At 41.3% G+C, this 21,295-nt stretch overlaps 1 protein-coding gene across 3 annotated transcripts; it reads left to right on the top strand.

Moving 5' to 3' along the window:
- Nucleotides 1-500: 500 nt before the first annotated feature.
- On the top strand, nucleotides 501-19,458 carry LOC124046133 (la-related protein 4). Of its 3 annotated transcripts, none has more exons than XM_046366184.1 (17): nucleotides 501-1,069; nucleotides 4,876-4,990; nucleotides 5,722-5,889; nucleotides 6,118-6,205; nucleotides 6,477-6,613; nucleotides 8,036-8,139; nucleotides 8,423-8,533; nucleotides 8,660-8,713; nucleotides 8,991-9,197; nucleotides 10,353-10,456; nucleotides 10,968-11,009; nucleotides 13,027-13,233; nucleotides 14,113-14,164; nucleotides 14,382-14,540; nucleotides 14,742-14,914; nucleotides 15,974-16,184; nucleotides 16,359-19,458. In XM_046366184.1, the coding sequence occupies exons 1-17, from the start codon at nucleotides 953-955 to the stop codon at nucleotides 16,788-16,790; spliced, it is 2,481 nt and encodes an 826-aa protein (XP_046222140.1). In that variant the 5' UTR covers nucleotides 501-952; the 3' UTR covers nucleotides 16,791-19,458. The 3 variants fall into 3 exon arrangements, with proteins under 3 accessions (XP_046222140.1, XP_046222141.1, XP_046222142.1); XM_046366186.1 differs by lacking the exon at nucleotides 501-1,069 and adding an exon at nucleotides 2,939-3,135; XM_046366185.1 differs by lacking the exon at nucleotides 10,968-11,009 and having other exon boundaries at nucleotides 502-1,069.
- Nucleotides 19,459-21,295: the final 1,837 nt, after the last annotated feature.

The raw sequence follows: 21,295 nt of genomic DNA, 5'->3' as shown, positions 1-21,295 counted from the left end.
CCAACACAATGCATGCATACTAACTGTTATCAGAAGGTATTTACATGGTTTTGCACAAGTGCCAGGTGATAGACATTTCAACTTCAGTTCAAGCACCCTAAAAAGACAGGTAAACAATATTTTCCTGTGGATATTTGGTCTCAAATTTCACCCAACTGTAAGACCAACACACCAGACTAATTATTAGAACCAGATGCCCTAGATTACCGTTTGGGGCGAAAACGTACAGGGAGGTGTAACGTTAGCTCTCCATGGCCAATGTTGGAGCCCTGGTTAAGAAACGCTATTCTTAACAAATAATTATCAAAAACTGCACCCCAGTTGCATTGGTAAGTAATTGCCCTTCTTGGATCAAACGTACGAAATTATTGTACAATAAAGGGAAAGCTTTTTTTTTGTTTGTTTTTTAAGACATTCCTGTCTGACCAAGCTGTTTGTTTTTAAGTTTGTCAACCGGAAACGGAAAGTACCACGAAAGTTCCTGAGGTCATTTCTAACTCGCAATGTGAGTTGGGACGGTGGCGGACTTCACTAATGTCTGCTTCTGCCTGCTCTTAGAAAGGTGCGTGCAGGGTGCGTGTCCCTAGTGTCCGCTTCGGTTGCCCGGGTAAGAATTCGCCTTTGACGCTTGTAAAAATGTGTGGGAAGAAACATTAGTGACAAAGGTGGTAAAAGTAGGTTCATGATCTGGCATAGTTTTCGTCTGTAGTATATTGTCGTGCGAGTTTGGTTCATACACGTTGATTCAACCCGGCTAGCTAGCTAAGTAGGATAGCTTACTTGCTAACCTTGCCTATTTAGTTAGCTTTAGGTGTTGGCTAAACATTTCTAGCACGAGATAAGCAGGCTGATCGTAAGACAGTAAAACCAGTATTTTGAGAGACTAGGGGTGGCAAGCAGACCGGGGGGTTGGGAGGAAAACGACGGGGGAGACGTGAGCCAGGAGCGGCCGATGAGTTCGGACCAGGGCGGAGAGCCGCGGCTGCTGCAGGAGGAGGGTGATCCGGGACCGAAGACCTGTGTGGTGGACGACACACCACTTGGGATCGGGGGAGGGTCAGGCGGCATGGTGAGTAGCGGCCTCTGCTCTTCCCAACTAGCTAAGCTAACGTCGCCTAGCCTACACACAACACACCATCCCCATCTCCTAAGTCCCATTCCTACCACCATGATTTGTTGCCTGCCACTGCCTTTCCAAATAGGGTCATCATGCCTCAGTCATAGGCTCTTGAGGCCGATAATATTACCTACATTTGCAATGATTTCTGCTAACTACCAATCCGATTCATATCAATAACTTGGTTGAGATTATTTATAGTTAACGTTAGCTAGGTATGTTGCCATATGTTTCGCATATGTTTTGCTGAATGATTTATTTGCTTTCGTTCAATAGCCCACACATTTGATTTGCTAGGGTAAATCACCGTTGCAAACAATATTTATTCCATTATCTTATTTTGCAAACAGAATAATATTGAATAATTCAGTTAGCCAGCTAACGTTGGCTATCTGGCCAAGGGTTATCTGAAGCTTAGTTCAGCAATCTACTTTGGCAGCCATTTATTTTGCTAACCTAACTAGCAGTAGTAGCCTAGCTAGCTAATTTGGGAGTTTACCTAGTAATCAATATGCAGTGACAAGTGTAATGCTCTTTAGTATACTATCGATTGGAGACGGCGGGCAGGCGCACCGATGCTATCAAACTATGCAGCCAAACCAGCAAGCAAATTCGCCGAATCAACGTTACCTAGCTAGCTAACATGCGTTGCAAATACCCGGCCTATGCAGCACAGTCGGTGTCAGATGACTATATAGAAACTGGGGCTACAGTAACGAGATACAACCAGGCAGCAAGCTAGCATTGCAAGTATGTTGCTAAAGATTAATTCGAGTTGCTTTGCTAGACAAAGGGACTGTCAGACGCATTGTGCACCGTGTAAGGTGTGCTCCTTAATATATCAAATTATTTTAAAACCACAATGTATACGGAGATGTGACAGCTGCTCTTGCCAGGAGTAACAGTTAGACTAGTACGTTGGATCATTTTGTAGCAGGTGGTGACTAGGTACGATCCCTCAGTGGTAACGTTATGTGGCAGATATTACTTATTTTATCTAAAGCTAGCTCTGTGGACTCAAAGGTGAAACAAGATGACGACCAACAAATGCTTCATATGTATGTAACAATGTTTAAGTACGTGGCTGGCATTGCCAATCATTAGCTAAGTATTTACTGATTTATGCTGTAGTTTGTCAAGTAGTATATATCTGTTTTCACAGTATTGTTTTTATTTGTTGCATTGTTGCTTTAATGACACATGTAACTGGCAAACTAAGTTGGACATATTTTGTCTGTCATATCCAGTCAATGTAACTGACAGCTCTTGGGCGGCATGTAGCCTAGCAGTTAAGAGCATTGGGCCAGTAACCGAGCCGACAATGTAAAAAATCCTTCGGTGTGCCTTTGAGCAAGGCACTTAACCATAATTGCTTCTGTTAGTCGCTCTGGATAAGAAAGTCTGCTGAATTACTCAAATGTAGCGCTAGCTACACCTTTTTGGATTAGTGCCAAGCCTCTACAGCCCATCCACACCCGCTTTTAAAATGGTGTCATGTAACTGGGGATTGGGGATCCTCCCTAGACCGGACGAGATGCTCCTGTGAAGAATACTAATTTCCGAATTCCTATATTACATTTTAGAACGTGGGGCGGGGGCGAGAGAAAGTGGCACGTGCCTCAAGTATCCTCAGGAATGGTTAAGGGCTCAGTAGCAGGGGTAGCAGCAGCAACAAAATATCATTATGTGTATCGCTTGTGTTTGAGATTGACGGTGTTGCCTGCCAACAGCGATTATGGGTTTGGGTTGGCGGTAAAGTGTACGGAAGAGAGCGCGCGCTCTGATGATACATGTCATGTGGGTCGATCTGCTAAGGATGTAGGTGGAGTTGAATGAGAACCGCATGTTGATTTTTCGAAAACAATCGATTTTATGGGTTGTCTTTAATTAAAAAATATATATTTTTAATAACTACTGTGAATTATCTCAAGTTCTGCTTCTCACTCTTGTTCGCAATAGAAGATCCTTGGCGTTTTAAACGTTTATCCACAAAGTACAACAAAATAGTTAATCTCGAGGTAAGCATCTTTATTTGATACAATGTAGGCAACACAACACGCTCGCAAATTGAAAATGGCTAACGTTAATAGTGGATGGGGACAGCGCGCCATGCTTGTTTTGGCTTTCTTGGTCATAGTGGTTTATCGATCAGTGGTTGTTCTGAAAATAAAATGTAAAAATCGACCACGAATTTAATTTGGTTCCCAATAGCTTAGTTAACTACTTGTTTATGAATCTTTCTGGTTTCGGTTTTGTGTGGATGTTTTGCTCATGGAAACAAATGTAATGCATCCTCGAGGCGTTTGATATATTTGTATCAAGATTGATGTAATATATTTTTTTGTTAAATATTTCTCCTGAATACGTTTAACATTTCTCAGATTTACATTAGGGGGTTATCCAATGTTATTACAGGGTAATTACAATACATGTTCACATTACATGGTATTTACATGAACGCTTAACTTCTGCATTGGACCTTTATCTCAATATCAAATCATTTCTGTACCTTACTGTGAATATTTTAAATTAAAATGGTCAAATGGAAACAAATGGCTTCTTAGCAGAGTCATTTTTCTAGTGGTGGAAAAGTACCCAATTGTCATACTTGAGTAACAGTAAAAATACCTTAATAGAAAATGACTCAAGTTAAAGTGAGTTACCCAGTAAAATAATACTTGAGTAAAAGTAATAAAAAATAATTTTAAATATACTTAAGTATCAAAATAATATACAATTGCTACAACTACTAAAATATACTTTAGTATCAAACGGAAACGTATAAATCATTTCAAATTCCATATATTAAGCAAACCAGGCGGCACCATTTTCATGTTTTTTATTTATTTACGTAGAACCAGAACACATACATATTTACAAAGTATTTGTGTTTAGTGAGTCGGACAGATCAGAGGCAGTAGGGATGACCAGGGATATCCTCTTGATAAGTGTGTGAATTTGACAATTTTCTTGTCCTGCTAGCCATTCAAAATGTAACAAGTACTTTTCGGTGTGGAGGGGAAACTGAAAACAATATGTTATTGAGAGAGGTTTGGGAACGATCTTATTGGTGGATAAACTAATTTACAGCAGGCCAAAATTCATTCACCACCACAACAGGCTCACATTTCAAGTGGCCTTTTCAGTGTGAAGATGGATATATCCATCTCTCTAAATCACAGGAAAATGAAGTGCACAGGGCAGTTTTAAAGATTCAAAAATAAACTGGGAGAAAAATGTGGAGCACTGCCCCGGGACTGAGTCTGGGGAAACCCTTACCAAAAACAAGTCTACCTAGTGTAAGAAGCTCAGACAAGTGTATATTTTTTTGTCTTTTGAGTGGTTGTGCACAATCAAAATACAAATTTTATGCTGAGTGTGTTTCCCTTGTTTTAGGATGGGCAAGAATATTGCAATGTATTTGACATGGCAAGAAATAAAGACAGTGGCCAGTATGACGGCACCAATTTTAGTGAACTATTTGCAAATAATTTACAGAAATTCATAGAGCAGATCAGCCTAGAGTGACAATACATCAGGACGCGTTACCGCAACTCATTTCGACTTGAGTGTTCCTCAGGCAGCATGAAAAACGGAGACAATAGAAGTATGTCAGGATTGGGATTAATTCCATTTTGATTCAGTTCTGTTTAGAAAGTAAACCGACGTTGCATAAAAAATCCAAATGTTGTTGTTTTTCAACCCTGAAGTGTATGATACTGTACTTTTAAGTGCATTTCCTCTCCCCCTGTTCCAAGGTCACCTCCAAGGGCGCCGGTCTGAACCCCAATGCCAAGGTGTGGCAGGTGTCTGTGGCCCCCGCTGAGGTCCCTCCTGACGGAGCACAGTGGCCCCCGGCTGATGTCACTGAGGGTGAGAAACGACACTTAACAACATATAATAATATATGCCGTTTAGCAGACTTTTTTTAGCCAATGCACCTTAGAGTGAAGTGAGTGCATACATGTTTTTGGTTTCATACATATCTAGCACCATACCCAACAGTGTACGGTTTACAACCGGGGGAGGACACAGACTCGGAATAACCTGGATGGGAGAGAGGGTACATCGGGTGTCATTTATAATCATTGATTGGCTATGCATAATACATTTCATAACACATTTCCAGATGCTCAAAGTGCATTTACATTGTAAGGAAAGCTCATCTTATCCACCACATCAATGAAATAACCCTTGTCTCTGATGGGCTATTAGGGCTGACAACAGAAGGAATATACCACAAACTATGCTGTACTATACATGACATCAATGCCACATATACTGAAATCTGTAGGCCTATTGTTATTGAGAACTCTCTTTATAAAACTGTGGGGCCAAGAGGGTGCAGTGGCACAATCACAACAGACATAGCCAGTCACAATATCCAAATTAGTTTACAAAATCTATATGTTACAATTTGTCACAGAGTTTAAGAGTTTAACAATAAATGACGACCCCTGTTGCACTGTTTTTATTTAAGTGCAGACATTTCGGCAGTGGAATTTCTAATAGGCTACTAATAGGTTCTTACAATTATCACACATCCTATTAACTGAAGAATTGAACAATAAATGAGACCGTGATGTACCCTCTCTCCCACCCAGGTTATTCCGAGTCTGTGTCCTCCCCCGGTTGTAAACCGTACAGTGTTGGTTTCACTATCCTGGAGGATAGCAGCTCCTCGGTAGCATCCACAGCTGAGATCACTGTGAACGGCATGGATCCCCCAGACCTGGGCTTCACCCCCACTGAGACCACTACCGGCACATCAGGTATGTAGCACAATTAACTAAACTACACTACTCATAATGCACCATATACAATAAAGATGGTTAAGATTAGTCAATCATAGCCACAAAGCTGCATGTTTCTCACTGACAAATTATAACACTTTTACAGATGCATTATTGCGGCAGAACTCTTCCGGATGTCTTTTCGGACCTCATGGAGTTTTCTGACCTACCTTAGTACATGCTAATGAAACGCATGTTGGTTTTCAGGGGAGACGAAGCTGACTGAGGAAAGGCCCCTCTCATCAGAGAACCTGAGAGACTCCCTCAAGAGAGAGCTGGAGTTCTGCTTCTCAAGGTTAGTACACGTGTTCTAGGTTAGGTCTTCTACCTCAAGGTGAGTGTAATTGTTCCCATGTTTGTAACTGGGAGATAGTACCTGAACTTGTCCAATAAAAAAACATTAGTTTTGTAGTTGCAAATATTTTGCTATACTATGCCTTACTGAATGACCCATAGTCTGATGGGGCTTTGGCTATTAGATTATATATTAAGTTAATTCTTTAGGATAAATGTGAATGTTTGATAGCCATGTATGTTTTATGATAATAACCTCATTTGATGTCTAGGGAGAACCTGTCCAAGGACCTGTACCTGATGTCCCAGATGGACAGTGACCAGTTTGTCCCCATATGGACCATTGCCAGCATGGAGAGCATCAAGGCCCTCACTACTGACATGGAGCTCATTCTAGACATACTCCGATGTAAGGAACTATACCGTTGTTTTATTTGTAATTTTTTGCTACTTTTGTGGAACTATGTACCCTGGTCCCAAATCTGTTTGTGTTTTCTTGCCAACTCCTATGGTCAATGTGGGATGGCACAAACAGCTCTGTGACCAGTCTAGGAACAAGTGGACTTGTGATTGAATGGTATTGATTATTATTATTATTCTTTTTTTTAAAAATGTTACGCACCAATGGAAATACTTTTTGGACAATGGAGTGGTATAACCCATACAATTATAGTTACAGTATGTTCAGTACCAGAAGTTTGGACACCAACTCATTCCAGGGTTTTTTTTTTTTTTTTTTTTACTGTTTTCTATATTGTAGAATATAGTGAAGACATCAACTGTTAATTTGCACATATAGAATCATGTAGTAACCAAAAAAGTGTTAAACAAGTCAAAATATATTTTAGATTCCTCAAAGTAGCCACCCTTTGCCTTTATGACATCTTTGCACACTCTTGTGGAATGCTTTCCCAACAGTCTTGAAGGAGCTCCCACAAATGCTGAGCACTTGTTTGGCTGGTTTTCCTTCACTTTGCAGTCCAACTCATCCCAAACCATCTCAATTGGGTTGAGGTCAGGTGATTGTAGAGGCCAGGTCATCTGATGCAGCACTCATCACTCTCCTTCTTGGTCAAATAGGCCTTTCACAGCCAGGAGGTGTGTTGGGTCATTGTCCTGTTGAAAAACAAATCATAGTCCCACTTAGCGCAAACCAGATGGGATTGCGTTTCACTGCAGAATGCTGTGGTAGCCATGCTGGTTAAGTGTGCCTTGAATTCAAAATAAATCACTGACAGTGTCACCAGCAAAGCACTCACACACATCACACCTCCTCCATGGTTCACGGTGGGAACCACACATGCGGAGATCATCCGTTCACCTACTCTGCGTCTCACAAAGACATGGCGGTTTGACCATGAAGGCCTGATTCACACAGTCTCCTCTGAACAGTTGATGTTGAGATGTGTCTGTTGAACTCTATTTGGGCTGCAATTTTTTGAGGCCGGGAACTTTAATGAACTTATCCTCTGCGGCAGAGGTAACTCTGGGTCTTCCTTCCTTTGGTGGTCCTCATGAAGGTCAGTTAATTGAATTGAAATGCATTCCAGGTGACTACCTCATGAAGCTGATTGAGAGAATGCCAAGTGTGTGTCATAAAGGCAAAGGGTGGCTACTTAGGAGAATCTCAAATATAAAATATTTTAATTTAACACTAGTTTTGGTTACTACATGAGTCCATGTGTATACATAGTGTTGCTGTCTTCTACAATGTAGATAACAGTCAAAAATAAAGTAGAATCCTGGAATCAGTAGGCATCCAAACTTTTGACTGGTAATGTAGATGGATAGTGATGTAATTTGTGACCCGGGTGTTTGTTCTTGTTCTCAGCCTCTCCAATGGTACAAGTGGATGAGAAAGGAGAGAAAGTGCGTCCTAATCACAAACGCTGCATCATCATCCTGAGGGAGGTTCCTGAGTCAACACCTGTAGAGGTCAGATGACCGTGTTAAAACCAATATATTACCATGTTACTGCCGTGGTTACATTACTCTTACAACTAAAATACAATTTAACCCCCCCCCCCCCCCCCCACACACACACACACACTTTATAACCAATATGCAATCATATTACAACAATATTTGTAGCCAGTGTTATTATTGTAAATGACAAGGTGAATTGCTAGTAGTACTCCTAAGTAAAAATGCTGGCACATTTGCTATATTTGAGCAACAACTCGCATACTCTTATCTTTTTTTTTTTTGTTCCCCTCAGGAAGTGGAGTCTCTCTTTAAAAATGACAACTGTCCAAAAGTGATTAGTGTGGAGTTTGCGCACAACAACAACTGGTACATCACATTCCAATCTGACACTGATGCTCAACAGGTAAGCTGGATCCGATTGGCGTATAAAGTAGTATTCAGGCTTCTAATTGGTGTAAGCATTTATCAGTCCCAGTTTTGTTAAGACCTATGGAATTTCTGCATGTCTGTTGTCTTTCTCTCTGTTCAGGCACACAGATATCTAAGAGAAGAGGTGAAAACATTTCAGGGAAAACCTATCATGGTGAGTTACATGACACAATCAATCACTTGTAATTTAAGACTGTCACTTCCCTTTATTAATCTCTCTTCCCTTCACAATCATATTGTGAAGCCAAAGACACATTTCCACATTTTGGTTCATTTCACACGTTTAAAAAATTTGACTTTTGCTTTTACACCTGCATTGTTTGCTGTTTGGGGTTTTAGGCTGGGTTTCTGTACAGCACTTTGAGATATCAGCTGATGTACGAAGGGCTATATAAATAAATTTGATTTGACTTGATTTGTCTAACTTCCAGGCGAGGATAAAAGCCATCAACACGTTCTTTGCTAAGAATGGCTACCGTAGCATGGACAGCAGCATGTACGCTGCCCAGACCCAGTCCCAGTACAACCCTAACCTGTACATGCAGCACGTGTACAGCCCTCCGCAGCAGTACCCTCTCTACGGCATCGTACCACAGACCTGGACACCCTCTCCTACACCCTACTTCGAGACTCCTCTGGTGAACATCAACACTCAATATACTATCTTTATGGTGTTAATTGTGGTATAAATGTATAATATTCAAATTATTTGGAAAGTTTCAGCAGACTATAAACTTTATCCTCGTAAATTGTGTTAACTGTAATTTCATTCGGGTAGTCTTATTGAAAATCCTACAGGAGAGAAGATATGTCTTCCTATTAACCTTTCTAGGGCAAGCGGAACCCCTCGACAACATTCCTCTGAAAAGGCAGTGCGCGAAATTCAAAAATACTTTTTAGAAATATGTAACTTTCACACATTAACAAGTCCAATACAGCAAATGTAAGATTAACAAGATGTTTATCTACCCATCGTGTCCGATTTAAAAATGCTTTACAGTATAAGCACAACATATGATTATGTTTGGTCATAGCCAAGTCGAAAAAACAGACATTTTTCCAGACAAAGATGGGAGTCACAAAAAGCAGAAATATAGATTAAATGAATCACTAACCTTTGATCTTCATCAGATGACACTCGTAGGACGTCATGTTACACAATACATGTATGTTTTGTTCGATAATGCGCATATTTATATCCAAAAATCTCAGTTTACATTGGCACCTTATGTGCAGTAATGTTTTGATTCCAAAACATCTGGTGATTTTGCAGAAATACTCATAATAAACATTGATAAAAGATACAAGTGTTATTCACAGAATTAATGATTAGACTTCCCCTTAATGTGACCGCTGTGTCAGATTTCAAAAACGGTACGGAATTTGAGAACGGCGCTCAGAACCCAAAACAGCCAGAGGAATATCCGCCATTTTGGAGTCAACAAAGTTAGAAACAACACCATAAATATTCACTTACCTTTGATCTTCATCAGAAGGCACTCCCAGGAATCCCAGTTTGACAATAAATGCTGCTCCCCTATCCCAAAAAGGTTAATGAAATTGAGAATTACAAAATATTATTGATATTTCTTGTTCAACAGTGACCTGTATAAATGTGATTTGTAAGGTGGAAACTTGTGTAATGACTAACTCTCCTGCACTACACTGACTGACATGTGCTTCCAATCCCGGGGTGTGTGTGTCTCGGGTTTGGGCTGATCATACAAAAAGGAAAAAATCAGTTTAAGAATATTGACAATGAAGTATTCTTCCTCCTTTTCCCACATCTCCAGGCACCATTTCCCAACAGTGGCTTTGTGAATGGATTCAGTTCTACTGGACACTACAAAACTGGCAACAACTCCCTTAATATGACTCGGCCCTATAACCGAAACCGGTACGTTGATCTTGTATTCTCTCTGAAGTGCCGTGAGTGGTTTCAAGTTGTCTTTCTGTGGGTGAAAATGCTTTAAACCCGTACATGCCAGTTGGTGGATAAACAATAGTAAAATTGGTAAATACGTTGTGCCATTTTTTTCCCTTCGTAGAATAAGGCTACAGCCGCACAGAAATTGTCTGGAAATTATGGCTTGAACCAGTGGTTTTTCAATTTGAGATTATCCATTCAAAAATGCACAATAGTCTCGCCTTTTTACTAATGCAGCTTGTCGGGAAAATGGTTTACTTGGATTGAACCTTTGACTGTCAAAATCAGGCTATTGATGAATGCAAATACAAAGTATTTCTTGTACATGCCTCTCTGTAGCCGTAGCCTAATGGCATATATCCTTACATAAAACCACAGATTTTGCATTTCCATATTAATAGTGTATGAGTCTTATTGAATGAACCAGTCCAGGGTAAGGTTTTGAATTCACCACCTGTTCTCTTACTGTCTGTCCCTGCAGTGTACCCCTCTATTCAAGAAAGAATGTAATAAATGCCTTCAGGTACAGCCATTATACTGTATAACAGCTTCATCGCTTCCCCATCTCTTGCAATACCACTGACAGCTTTGTCAGTTCATAGCTGTTTTTAACAGTTTAGGTACTACTACACTGTTGGAGCTAGGAACACAAGCATTTTGCTACACCCGCAATAATGTCTGCTAAATATGCTACGTCAAATTTGATTTTGATTGAACAGTTGAGCATTATCCCATGACTTACTATACTAGTCTACAGCCAAATGACTAAATCTATAACTGGTCTTAGCTCTGACAGCCAGTGCATAACAGTTCAGTTAATACTTTTAACATTGACATAGGATTTGTTAAGTCATTTGACAGCTTCTGTTTGCAAGATGTTTGGAAGAGTTAATAATTAGTGGCGTGAAAGAAAAGATGGCTTAATAGAAAATTACTCAAGTTAAAGTGAGACACCCAGTAAAATAGTACTTGAGTAAAAGTCTTAAGTATTTGGTTTTAAATATATTTGTGTCAAAAGAAAATGGAATTGCAAAAATGTACTTAAGTATCAAAAGTAAAGGTATAAACCATTTCAAATTCCTTATATTAAGCAAACCAGATGGCAAAATGTATTTTTTATTTATGGATAGCCAGGGGCACACTCCAATACTCCAATTTACTGTTGTGTTCAGTAATGTGGTGTCGTAGCTCACTTGAGTATTGAACACTGTTTAAGAATGTGTCCAGCACATTGTATGTGAACGGAGCTGTGAGGATTGTGAGTTAACATTTTGATCTGAAGTAAAGAAGTTCAGTTTAATTGCACAGCAAGCCTGTGTGCATTTGTAACATTTACAAATGAAGCGTTTGTTTAGTGATTCCTCCAGATCAGAGGCAGCATGGATGTTCTCTTGATAAGTGAGTGAATTGGACCATTTTTCCTGTCAAAATGTAATAATTGCTTTTGGGTGTCAGGGAAAATGTATATGAATGAAAAAGTACATTGTCTTTAGGTATGTAGTGAAGTGAAAGTTGGCAAAAATATAAATAGGTAGTTTATTGGGATATCTGTACTTTACTAAGTAGTACTTTAAAATATGTTTTACTTGACACCACTGGTTAATAGTTGTATAGGCTATAGCTCAGATGACAGTTCTAACTATGACTTGGCTCCTATCCACAGTGATCTAGCTAGCTCTCCATTTTGTCATTTAACCGTTTCTCTCATCCTGACTAACCATCCATTTGATTTATTTTCATGTATCTCTTAGTTTCATTATAAATGTTTCCGTAGTACAGCTGTACTTTGCTAATGTAGTCATGCTACCAAATGGCCTTTACTAAGAGGTGAGGGAAATTCCTGTTACCTAATCTGTTTCATATGATGACTGTATAAATTAGACAGCTAGCTACTGTAATGTGGAATGGAGATTTGGTCAGCCAAATATGATTGACTGATAACTTTTCCTTTGCAAACTGCCATTTCAACCTGAATAAGAAATAACCTTATTTTAGCTGGCGAATTGGTACGGATTCCCACATTAACTTTGCAGGGTATTTTTTTTAAATTGACAAATGCGTCCACCACTTAACAAATGCATGTATTTCTTAAGATCAGTAGTGGGCTTATTCTTTTGTACTCTTGTGTCATGTATAACCCTGACACTGGTTGGACCTGATGACACATTGATGTGAATACAGTCTTTGGAGGGAATGGGTCTCTCTGTTTCTCCTCCTGTGCTCACCCCTAACTACTCCTCTCCCGCCAAAACCCTGAATCTCCGCACCTGTCCCGACGAGTTCAAAGATTGATATCTGAAGTTATTTTAAGCATGGGCTTGAAAAAACACATGCATGAATTCAAAGGGTGGTGCTGTGTTTGTAATACTCTTGCAAAGTTAATTTCGGCCGACATTTGTCTTCTAGTTTTCTTCGCACATCAGTTGCATGTTGGCGTATATATCATCAAATGTAGGCCTAGCTGCTGCATGCTATTTGTATCCCACCACGTCCCAGTTGTGCCAAGATTAGCGTCTGTAACCCTGGGTCGTATTTATTAGGGCACACGTGAAGCCTCAGGTGGGGAGACCAGGCGAAGTGGCTCCTGTTCCCCTGGAGAGCTTGACTGGCATGAGGAGTCCCCAGCCCCCCACCACTGGCCCTGGACCTCTGCAGACCCAGACACCTCCAGACCTGACCTCAGCCTTCCCCCTCATCTCCACCTCCTCGGACCTCAACGATGACGGCAGCATGGCTGGACGCGGAAGGTGAGCCTGACACTTAAGAACTTTTTTTTATTCATAAAGGTCTCTCGGGGGGCCTCCCGATTGACGCAGCAGTTTAAGGCACTGCATCGCAACACTTGAGGCGTCACTACAGACGCAGGTTCGATCCCAGGCTGTATCACAGCCGGCCGTGACCGGAACACACATTTGGCTCAGCATCGTCTGGGTTAGGGAAGGGTTTGGCTGGCCGGGATTTCCTTGTTCCATCGCGATCTAGCAACTCCTTGTGGTGGGCCAGACGCTTGCAAGCTGACTTTGGTTGCCAGCTGGACGGTGTTTCCTCCGACACATTGGTGCTTCTGGGTTAAGCAAGCATTGTGTCAAGAAGCAGTGCAGCTTGGCAGGGTCGTGTTTCGGAGGACGTGTGGCTTTCGACCTTCGCCTCTTCTAAGTCCATAGGGGACCTGCAGTGACGGGACAGGACTGTAAAAATACCAATTTGGCTATCACAAAAAAGGGGTGAAAGTTAAATATACATATGTATCTCGATCCAGTATTATGACAGAACACAGTGAGGTCCTCAGGGATGGTATTATCCCCCTAATGGAACAATGACATTCTGTTTTTGAAGTGGTGAATTCTTCCAGGTCATCTCATCAGACCTAGTGATGACAACTTGATGCGCAGGAGGGGAAAGCAGGCTGTGGAGTGTGACTGGCTTTGGGTCTTTTCCCTTCTCTCCTCCTCATCCTCTACCTACGCTACCCCTCTCCCCTAAGCTATGATCCTCCACACCTGTCCCGATGAGCGCTAAGATTATGAGATCTGAAGGTCTGATGGAGAATGTTAAGTCAGTTAACAGAACACTTGTGTACTAGTTTCTGAACCACTTTTAAAAACCTTTTCTGTCCTCGATTACAGAAGGACTACATACAGAGGCACAAGAAGGAGGAGAGAGGATGAGCGGATTACGGTACCGTTGCAAGACGAATGACAGTTACTATGTGGATTTAGTTGGCTTTTGCATAATAGATTTAATCTGGACCAAACCGGTTATCAACGCAACTGGTCTTGCCTTGTTTTTCTGGTTTGCATGTCGTTTTGTTTGTTTATTAAACTTATTTTGTTATTTACATTTTGAGTTTGAATGGTGCAAAATGTAAATGTTATCTCTTTGTTTTCCCCCCCAGAGGCCCATACCCCTGGCTGAGGTAAAGGTGCCAGTCCCTAAATTTGACCTGGCCGCTACTAACTTCCCCCCGCTGCCGGGCTGTGTAGCCAGTACACAGGGAGAGCCCCTACTGGAGAACAGGATGTCAGACGTGGTGCGAGGACTGAACAGAGACAAGGTTAAGACAGGATCCCTATGGTTAACTACCACACTCCTATCACTTCATTTTGGGCAGAATCCTAACTTGAGATGCATATGATCAACTCAGACTTTTGCATAAACCACAAACTGTAATTTTACATGCAGATCTCAAGTTAGTTTTGGGTGTTGTTTTTTTTGCTCATATGCTGACTTCAGTCTTTCCTTACTCCCTCTACAGATGCCGGAACAAGCAAACAAGGAATCCAGCAAGGAAGTGGGTGTCGGATCAGTCCCAGCCCCGACCCCAGCCCCAGGACACGAGGAGGCAGTGTGTGTCTCTAATCTTGCTCAGCTTGCAGCCAAACCTGCTGTACTCTCCCACGGAACCCCCATCCATGTACCTGCCCCCAGGTAAGGGAAAATAGGCTGAAGTCTGTACATTTTTTTCATAGGGTTAGAGTGTAATATCACTCTCTTTGTGTATAGAGACTTAACTTCATGCAGATCAGTGGGATGCTAGTGTCCCATTTCGACAACTTCCGGTGAAATTGCAGAGCGGCAAATTTAAAAATGCTTTCAAAATTTATCCCAAACGTTACCAAAGAATTTATCCCAAACGTTACCAAAGAATTTATCCAAACAAGTCAATCAACATTTATAATCAAACCTTAGGTACCCTAATACTCAAATAAAATGTAAGACTGAGAATCGTTATTTTCTTTACTGGAAAAAAAATACCAAAGAACACGCTCTCATTCACGCACTTGGAAACACTACAGCCAAAATGGGAGCCATCTAGAAAAACTACAATTTCTGTCAAATCTTTCCTAAAACCAGCCTGAAACTCTTTCTAAAGACTTGACATCTAGTGGAAGCCCTAAGGAACTGCAATCGGGCACGATTTCGCCCTACTATAAAAGTGCCAGCCATTGAAATCAGTGGTAGGATTATTTTTTTGGTTATACTCAGACATTATTTTAACAGTTTTAGAAACTTTTGTTTTCTATCCAAATCTACCAATTTATATCCATATCCTAGCTTCTGGGCCTGAGTAGCAGGCAGTTTAATTTGGGCACGCTTGTCAAAATACTGCCCCTAATCAAAAAGAAGTTAGTCTGTTTACATTTTATTTAGCAGACGCTCTTATCCAGAGCGCTTTACATTAGTTACATTAGTGAGTGCATACGTTTTTGTATGTTAGCTGGAAATTCTGCTCCTCCAATCTTTAAACGATATTGCTAGATCACTGGCTAGCGTCAAGTCAATGAGCTGTAAAGCTAATGTCACAGATGAATTCTAGAGACTTGCCTTGTTAATTAGTGATCTGCCAATAAAGTTGTGCTGAATTGACTAGAATCGTCAATAAATAGAGCTCAAAGAAGCATACAAAGGTCTGCCTCAGTCATAATGGCATTAAAACAAACTTTGGGTCAAATGGGGCTTTCCTTCCTGCTTTTTGTTCTTCTGTAGTGTACCCCATCAGGAGAAGAAGGTGGAGAGGGTAACAGAGGCCCCAGCCCCCAAAGTAACCCCACCCACACCTGCTCCCTGTGCAGCCAACCCACCCGGAGTCCCCTCCACACCGCCAGCTATGCCTGGCCCCAAGCCTCAACCCAGCACAGTGTCCTCCACTCCAGCTACACCCAGCACCCCAGCCACCACCGCTACCCCTGCATCAGTGGTGAGGCACCAAAGATAATCCTGTACCTCCTAATCTAGCCATTTAGAGATGATTGTTTTGTTTTACATTGGTATTGCTTCTTAATTTTATGAAACGTAATTGGTTTCCATTCTCTACCTGAACTCTTAAGAGTTCCTCTGAACTCATTGTTCCTTTTTTCTGGCTCTTGTTCAGGAGCCCCGTAAGCTTAGCTATGCCGAGGTGTGCCAGCGAGCCCCCCCTCCGGCCCCCCCAGCCTCAGCCTCCCCTTCCACGCTAGCCCAGCCTCTGCGTGAGCTGCGCGTCAATAAGGTAGAGGAGCCAAGCTCCAGCTCTACCACCAGCTCGGGCGACCGCCCAAGGGGAGACCGGCTGGACAAAGCCCAGGATAGGGATGGTGGCTGGGAGTGCAAGGAGGCTCGTCCCCGTGATCGTGACCATCGAGACCGGGACTCCCGGGATGGAAGCTACTACCGCAGCAATGGGCCCTCCAGACAGGGAGGCTATGGAGGCCTCAAGTTCCGTGAACAGAGACGGGGCCCCCAACCAGCCTGCCGCAGCTCCCCCCAAGGAGGCCCCCGACACACCGGCAAAGAGCAGAACATCCCCCCGGTATCGCCAAAGTAAAACTTCCGGTATGAATAACGAAAACAAACAAAAAAGTATGAAATATATACGTGGATATAAATATATAAAAAATGAAATGCATATAAAAGCAACAATCTTAACGGTAGCCGCCTCCTGTCTGCCTCCTGGAGCATTGTCCCAAAGAAAGGAAAAAAAGCTTTGTGAAATGACAATGAAATGAAAATGGAAGCCTGGGGACATCCAGGAGAAAGTAGGGCAAAAAAGAAACTGCGTAAAGAAGTGTGAACTTTCACATTGGTTTTTTAAAAAGGAAAAAGATCTCAATTGGGCCTCGTAAACAAATGTATTCACAGAATTTAAAATCAGTGATTTTAAAATCAATGTGCTTTCTTTGGAGGCCATTTTCATTTTCTTCTCTAACTGAGAACAGGTGGGACATTTGGGCCCTGTATTAAGGCCCTCTACCATTTTAGATTTTAAAGAATAGATGTTGGTCTACCAGAAACATATGCACTAAAGAGAAGAACATACATGCATACATGTCGTGTACACATACGAAGATATCAGTAACAACACAGTGACGACGAGACATCTTATTATTATTTTTTTCTTCTGAGCGTAGGTTTGGCAAGGATGAATGACTGTAGATAAGCTGGGTTGATTAATTAAGATGTCTGTTAATGCATTGACTGCTGCTAAGCAAACAGATTGGGACAGAGTGCTTCAGTTCAGTTTGCTGTTGCACTGATTCTCATGGAATGAACAAGCAGCTCATTGTGATTCTAACATTCTAGAATCGGAATCGATGACCTGAAATTAGGCCGTTAGAGATGATCCTCTGTTATTTCATTGAAAATAAAATATATATAATTTGAGGTTTGGTAATTATTGTCTCAACTATGTTATCTGTATAAAGGTCAACAAAATTATAGGTAATATTCAAGCTACAGTTTTATGTCGGTTTTTCCCAGAGCTGGAAGGCTCTTGTTTGCGGAATGAAGGGTGAATTATTATAATATTTTTTTTAAAGCTGAAATCCACTCTGGGTAGGAGCAGCGCAATGCGCGGTCCGACTCGCAGATCGCAGTCTCCTGGTCCAATGCTGTTTATTTGAAGTTGTTGCATCTATTTTTTATTTATTTTTATCTTTATTTCCTGATTTGTCTGGATTTCCCGTCTTCTAACGGATTCAGATCTGATAATCAGTCAGGCTCTCTGTTTACAACTTACTATTCACAATGGGATTGTAGCTTAGTTAGGCTATTTTTATGGAAACCTAGGGAATAGATATGTTGATGTAGCCTGGGTGCCAGTCTGTTTCGGCTCTCTTGCCCTAACTCCTTATGTAATTGTCATGTTTGGCTTAACAATGACAGCAATGGTGTTGGCAAGGGCACGAACAGCTCTGAGACCAGGCTTAGGTCGATGCAGTCAAACCTGACTGCCTGTGCTTAGGTTGAAGAGTTGACCGGAATGGTCTTGGCAAGATCGTTTTCTCCACATCAATGCAGGATATTCAGGTTTAGCAACACATTCTGTGTATTGTAAATATAAATAAATGATGGTATAGCAATATCATTCAGAAGTAGGCTGAATGCTGTTAGCTGAGAGTGATTTAGCTAGCTTATATAATAGATTTGGCAGCGAAGTAAAGGGGTTAAACGATATCAGACCATTTCTATGTGCTATGTGCCAGCTGCCTACGATCCTAGTTGACTTGGTAGAGTAAAACCTTTGGCTGTGTCCCAAATGGCATCCTATTACCTATAAAGTGCACTAATTTTGACCAGGGCCCTGGTCAAATGTAGTGCATTATATAGGTAATAGGGTGCCATTTGGGACGCACAGAGTTTAATCGTTCGTTAAGGTTGGCTAGGTAATGTAGTCCTTTGGGGAAACTTTGTCCCAGTTAAACTGAACATTAGACCTGTAGAGGTGTAGTTGCCTATGCTATATCACATTATTAACCCTTCACTTGAGTTGTGTGTGGGAGAATGTATTTGTTCTAGTGCTGAACTTCCAGAGAAGGGGAGGCTGGCATTTGTCAGACTGGTATCTGTCCACCACTGCAGATGTTGTGCTTTTTAGGGTGAGTTTTCTGTTTTCCAATTTGATTAAAATGAAGACTGAAATTTGACTTGGGTATTTGCAGTTTGGGTTTGGACTTACTGGACGTTATTTGCTTTTTACATTTGATTTATTTTTAATTGTACTGTGCAACGCTTTTTCCAATCTTGGTAGGCTGGTTTCCCCAAAGTTGTGTGTGAACTCGCATTGGCAAAGAATCACGCATTTGACATATTGTTTGAGATTTCAACTGAGAGAAATACTTGATGCATTGACTTGGGGTTTAGTAATGTAGTTCTAAATGATTAAAACAATCACCGAGGCTTTTTATTTTATTTTTTAATTTAATAAGTTTTGAGCAGCTAGTGATCTAGTGTAATGAAATAAATGCACTTGTTTAAAAAAAATACAAATAAATCTTACTGTTTAAGTAATGTGAAATCATTTTAGAAGCATATGGTAATGACATTGAGGTAGACGGGCTTGTGAAAATCTGCAGGAATAGCTTTTTTCTCATGCTTGGCATTTTTATTTTTTTGTTTTGAGGTGGCAACGAAATATGGCAATGGATCAATTAAGTGTTTGAGACAATTCTCAAACTGTATGAAATGTCACAAAAAAATAAATTATTTTGATTTGGCTTTTGAGTTCTGACTTTCTTTGTTTCAAAGTACACTGAACAAAAAATATAAACGCAGCATGTAAAGTGTTGGTTTCATGAGCTGAAAAATCCCAGAAATGTTCTTAATGCACAAAAAGCTTGTTCCTCTCAAATTATGTGCACAGATTTATTAACATCCCTATCAGTGAGTTTCTCCTTTGCCAATATAATCCAGCCACCTGACAGGTGTGGCATATCACAAAGCTGATTAAACAGCATGATCATTACACAAGTGCACCTAGTGCAGGGGACAATTAGTCCACTTTAAAATGTGTAGTTTTGCCACACAAAATGCTTCTGATGTCTCAGGTTGAGGGGGCATGCTGACTGCAGGAATGTCCACCAGAGCTGTTGCCAGAGAATTTAATGTTTATTTCTCTGCCATAAGCTGCCTCCAACGTCGTTTTAGAGAATTTGTCATGAATTCCAACCCGGCCTCGCAATTGCAGACCACATGTAACCACACCAGCCCAGGACCTTCACATCCTGCTTCTTCACCTGCGGGATCGTATGGGACCAGCCACCTGGACAGATGATGAAACCGAGAAGAATTTCTGTCTGTAATGCCCTTTTGTGGTGAAAAATACATTCTAATTGGCTCCCCAGTGGATAAGCCTATCCCCTTCCAGGACCACCCATGGCTGCACCCCGACCAGTTGTGTGAAATACATAGATTGGACCTAATTTATTTCAATTGACTTTCCTTTTATGAATTGTAACTCCGTTAAAATTGTTGCATGTTGGGTTTATATTTTTGTTCAGTATATAAAATCTAAAAGTTGTACCCCTTGCAATAATACTGAACAATCTTTGTAATACACCTAGTGACATCAAGAGAATTTAGCCTTTTGGCATTGTAGCAAATGGTGGGGCAGGAATGTCACTGGTGTAAAAGGCAAATACCCTACGCATCGTACCAATAGGGTGAACCGACTTGCTGGTAATTGTAACATGACTCATATAGCAAGGTTTGCTACACTGCACCCTCTGTACTTCAAGGTGCATCCCTGTGCTTCGACAACTGAGCCCCCTAGCACGTCCGAGCCGTGCTTTTCGATGGCCGCCATCCCACTTCTGGAACCAATGTAGCAAACTGCAGGACAAGGAAGTGGCGTGAAAGTGGCGTGAAAGGCAAACACCATATGCATCATGCCAATAGGATTAACCCACTTGGTAGGCATAGTATTATTACATTTAAGTATTTTGGCAGACACTCTTATCCAGAGCAATTTATAGCAGCAATCAGGGTTAAATGCCTTGCTCAAGGGAACAGAATTTTCGCTTAGTCAGCTAGGATATTCAAACCAGCAACCTTTTGGTTACTTGCCCAATGCTCTTAACCCTTAAGCTACCTGCCACCCTAATCATGGCTCAAATAGCAATGATTGTGACAGTATAATGATTTTGGAATGACAGTCACAGGGACCATGGTTTGAGCTCCAGTCAGAGTACACCCCCCCCCCCCCCCCCCAATCCACTATATTGTTGTCAGATGTTGGAGAGCACCATTGAAAGCATGTCCCAGCCAAGTTTGTCACAGTACTTTTGTTAGACAAGCGGTGTTTCTGTCAGGTTTCTGTACTGCACATGTGACAGCAGAGTATGCAAAACAAATGGCAATCTTCTTATAGCCCAGGCCATCTTTATGTAAAACAACAATGATTTTTTTCAGATCCTCAGTTCTTTGCCATTAGGTGCCATGTTGAACTTCCAGTGACCAGTCAGTATGAGGGAGTGTGAGAGCGATGACACCAAATTTAACACACCTGCTCCCCATTCACACCTGAGACCTTGTAACACTAACAAGTCACATGAC

The sequence above is a fragment of the Oncorhynchus gorbuscha genome, linkage group LG10 (assembly GCF_021184085.1).
Source record: "Oncorhynchus gorbuscha isolate QuinsamMale2020 ecotype Even-year linkage group LG10, OgorEven_v1.0, whole genome shotgun sequence".
In the NCBI taxonomy this organism is placed as follows: Eukaryota; Metazoa; Chordata; class Actinopteri; order Salmoniformes; family Salmonidae; genus Oncorhynchus; species Oncorhynchus gorbuscha.
Note: the sequence above shows the minus strand (reverse complement) of the source record. Positions and strands in the feature narration are given on the sequence as shown.

Bases quoted from the DNA above. Each gene is read 5' to 3' on its own strand.
- LOC124046133 (XM_046366184.1), top strand. From the start codon at position 953: ATGAGTTCGGACCAGGGCGGAGAGCCGCGGCTGCTGCAGGAGGAGGGT. The intron at 13,234-14,112 runs GTGAGCCTGACA...CCTCGATTACAG, and splicing joins AGCATGGCTGGACGCGGAAG to AAGGACTACATACAGAGGCA. The intron at 14,165-14,381 runs GTACCGTTGCAA...TTTCCCCCCCAG, and splicing joins GAGAGGATGAGCGGATTACG to AGGCCCATACCCCTGGCTGA.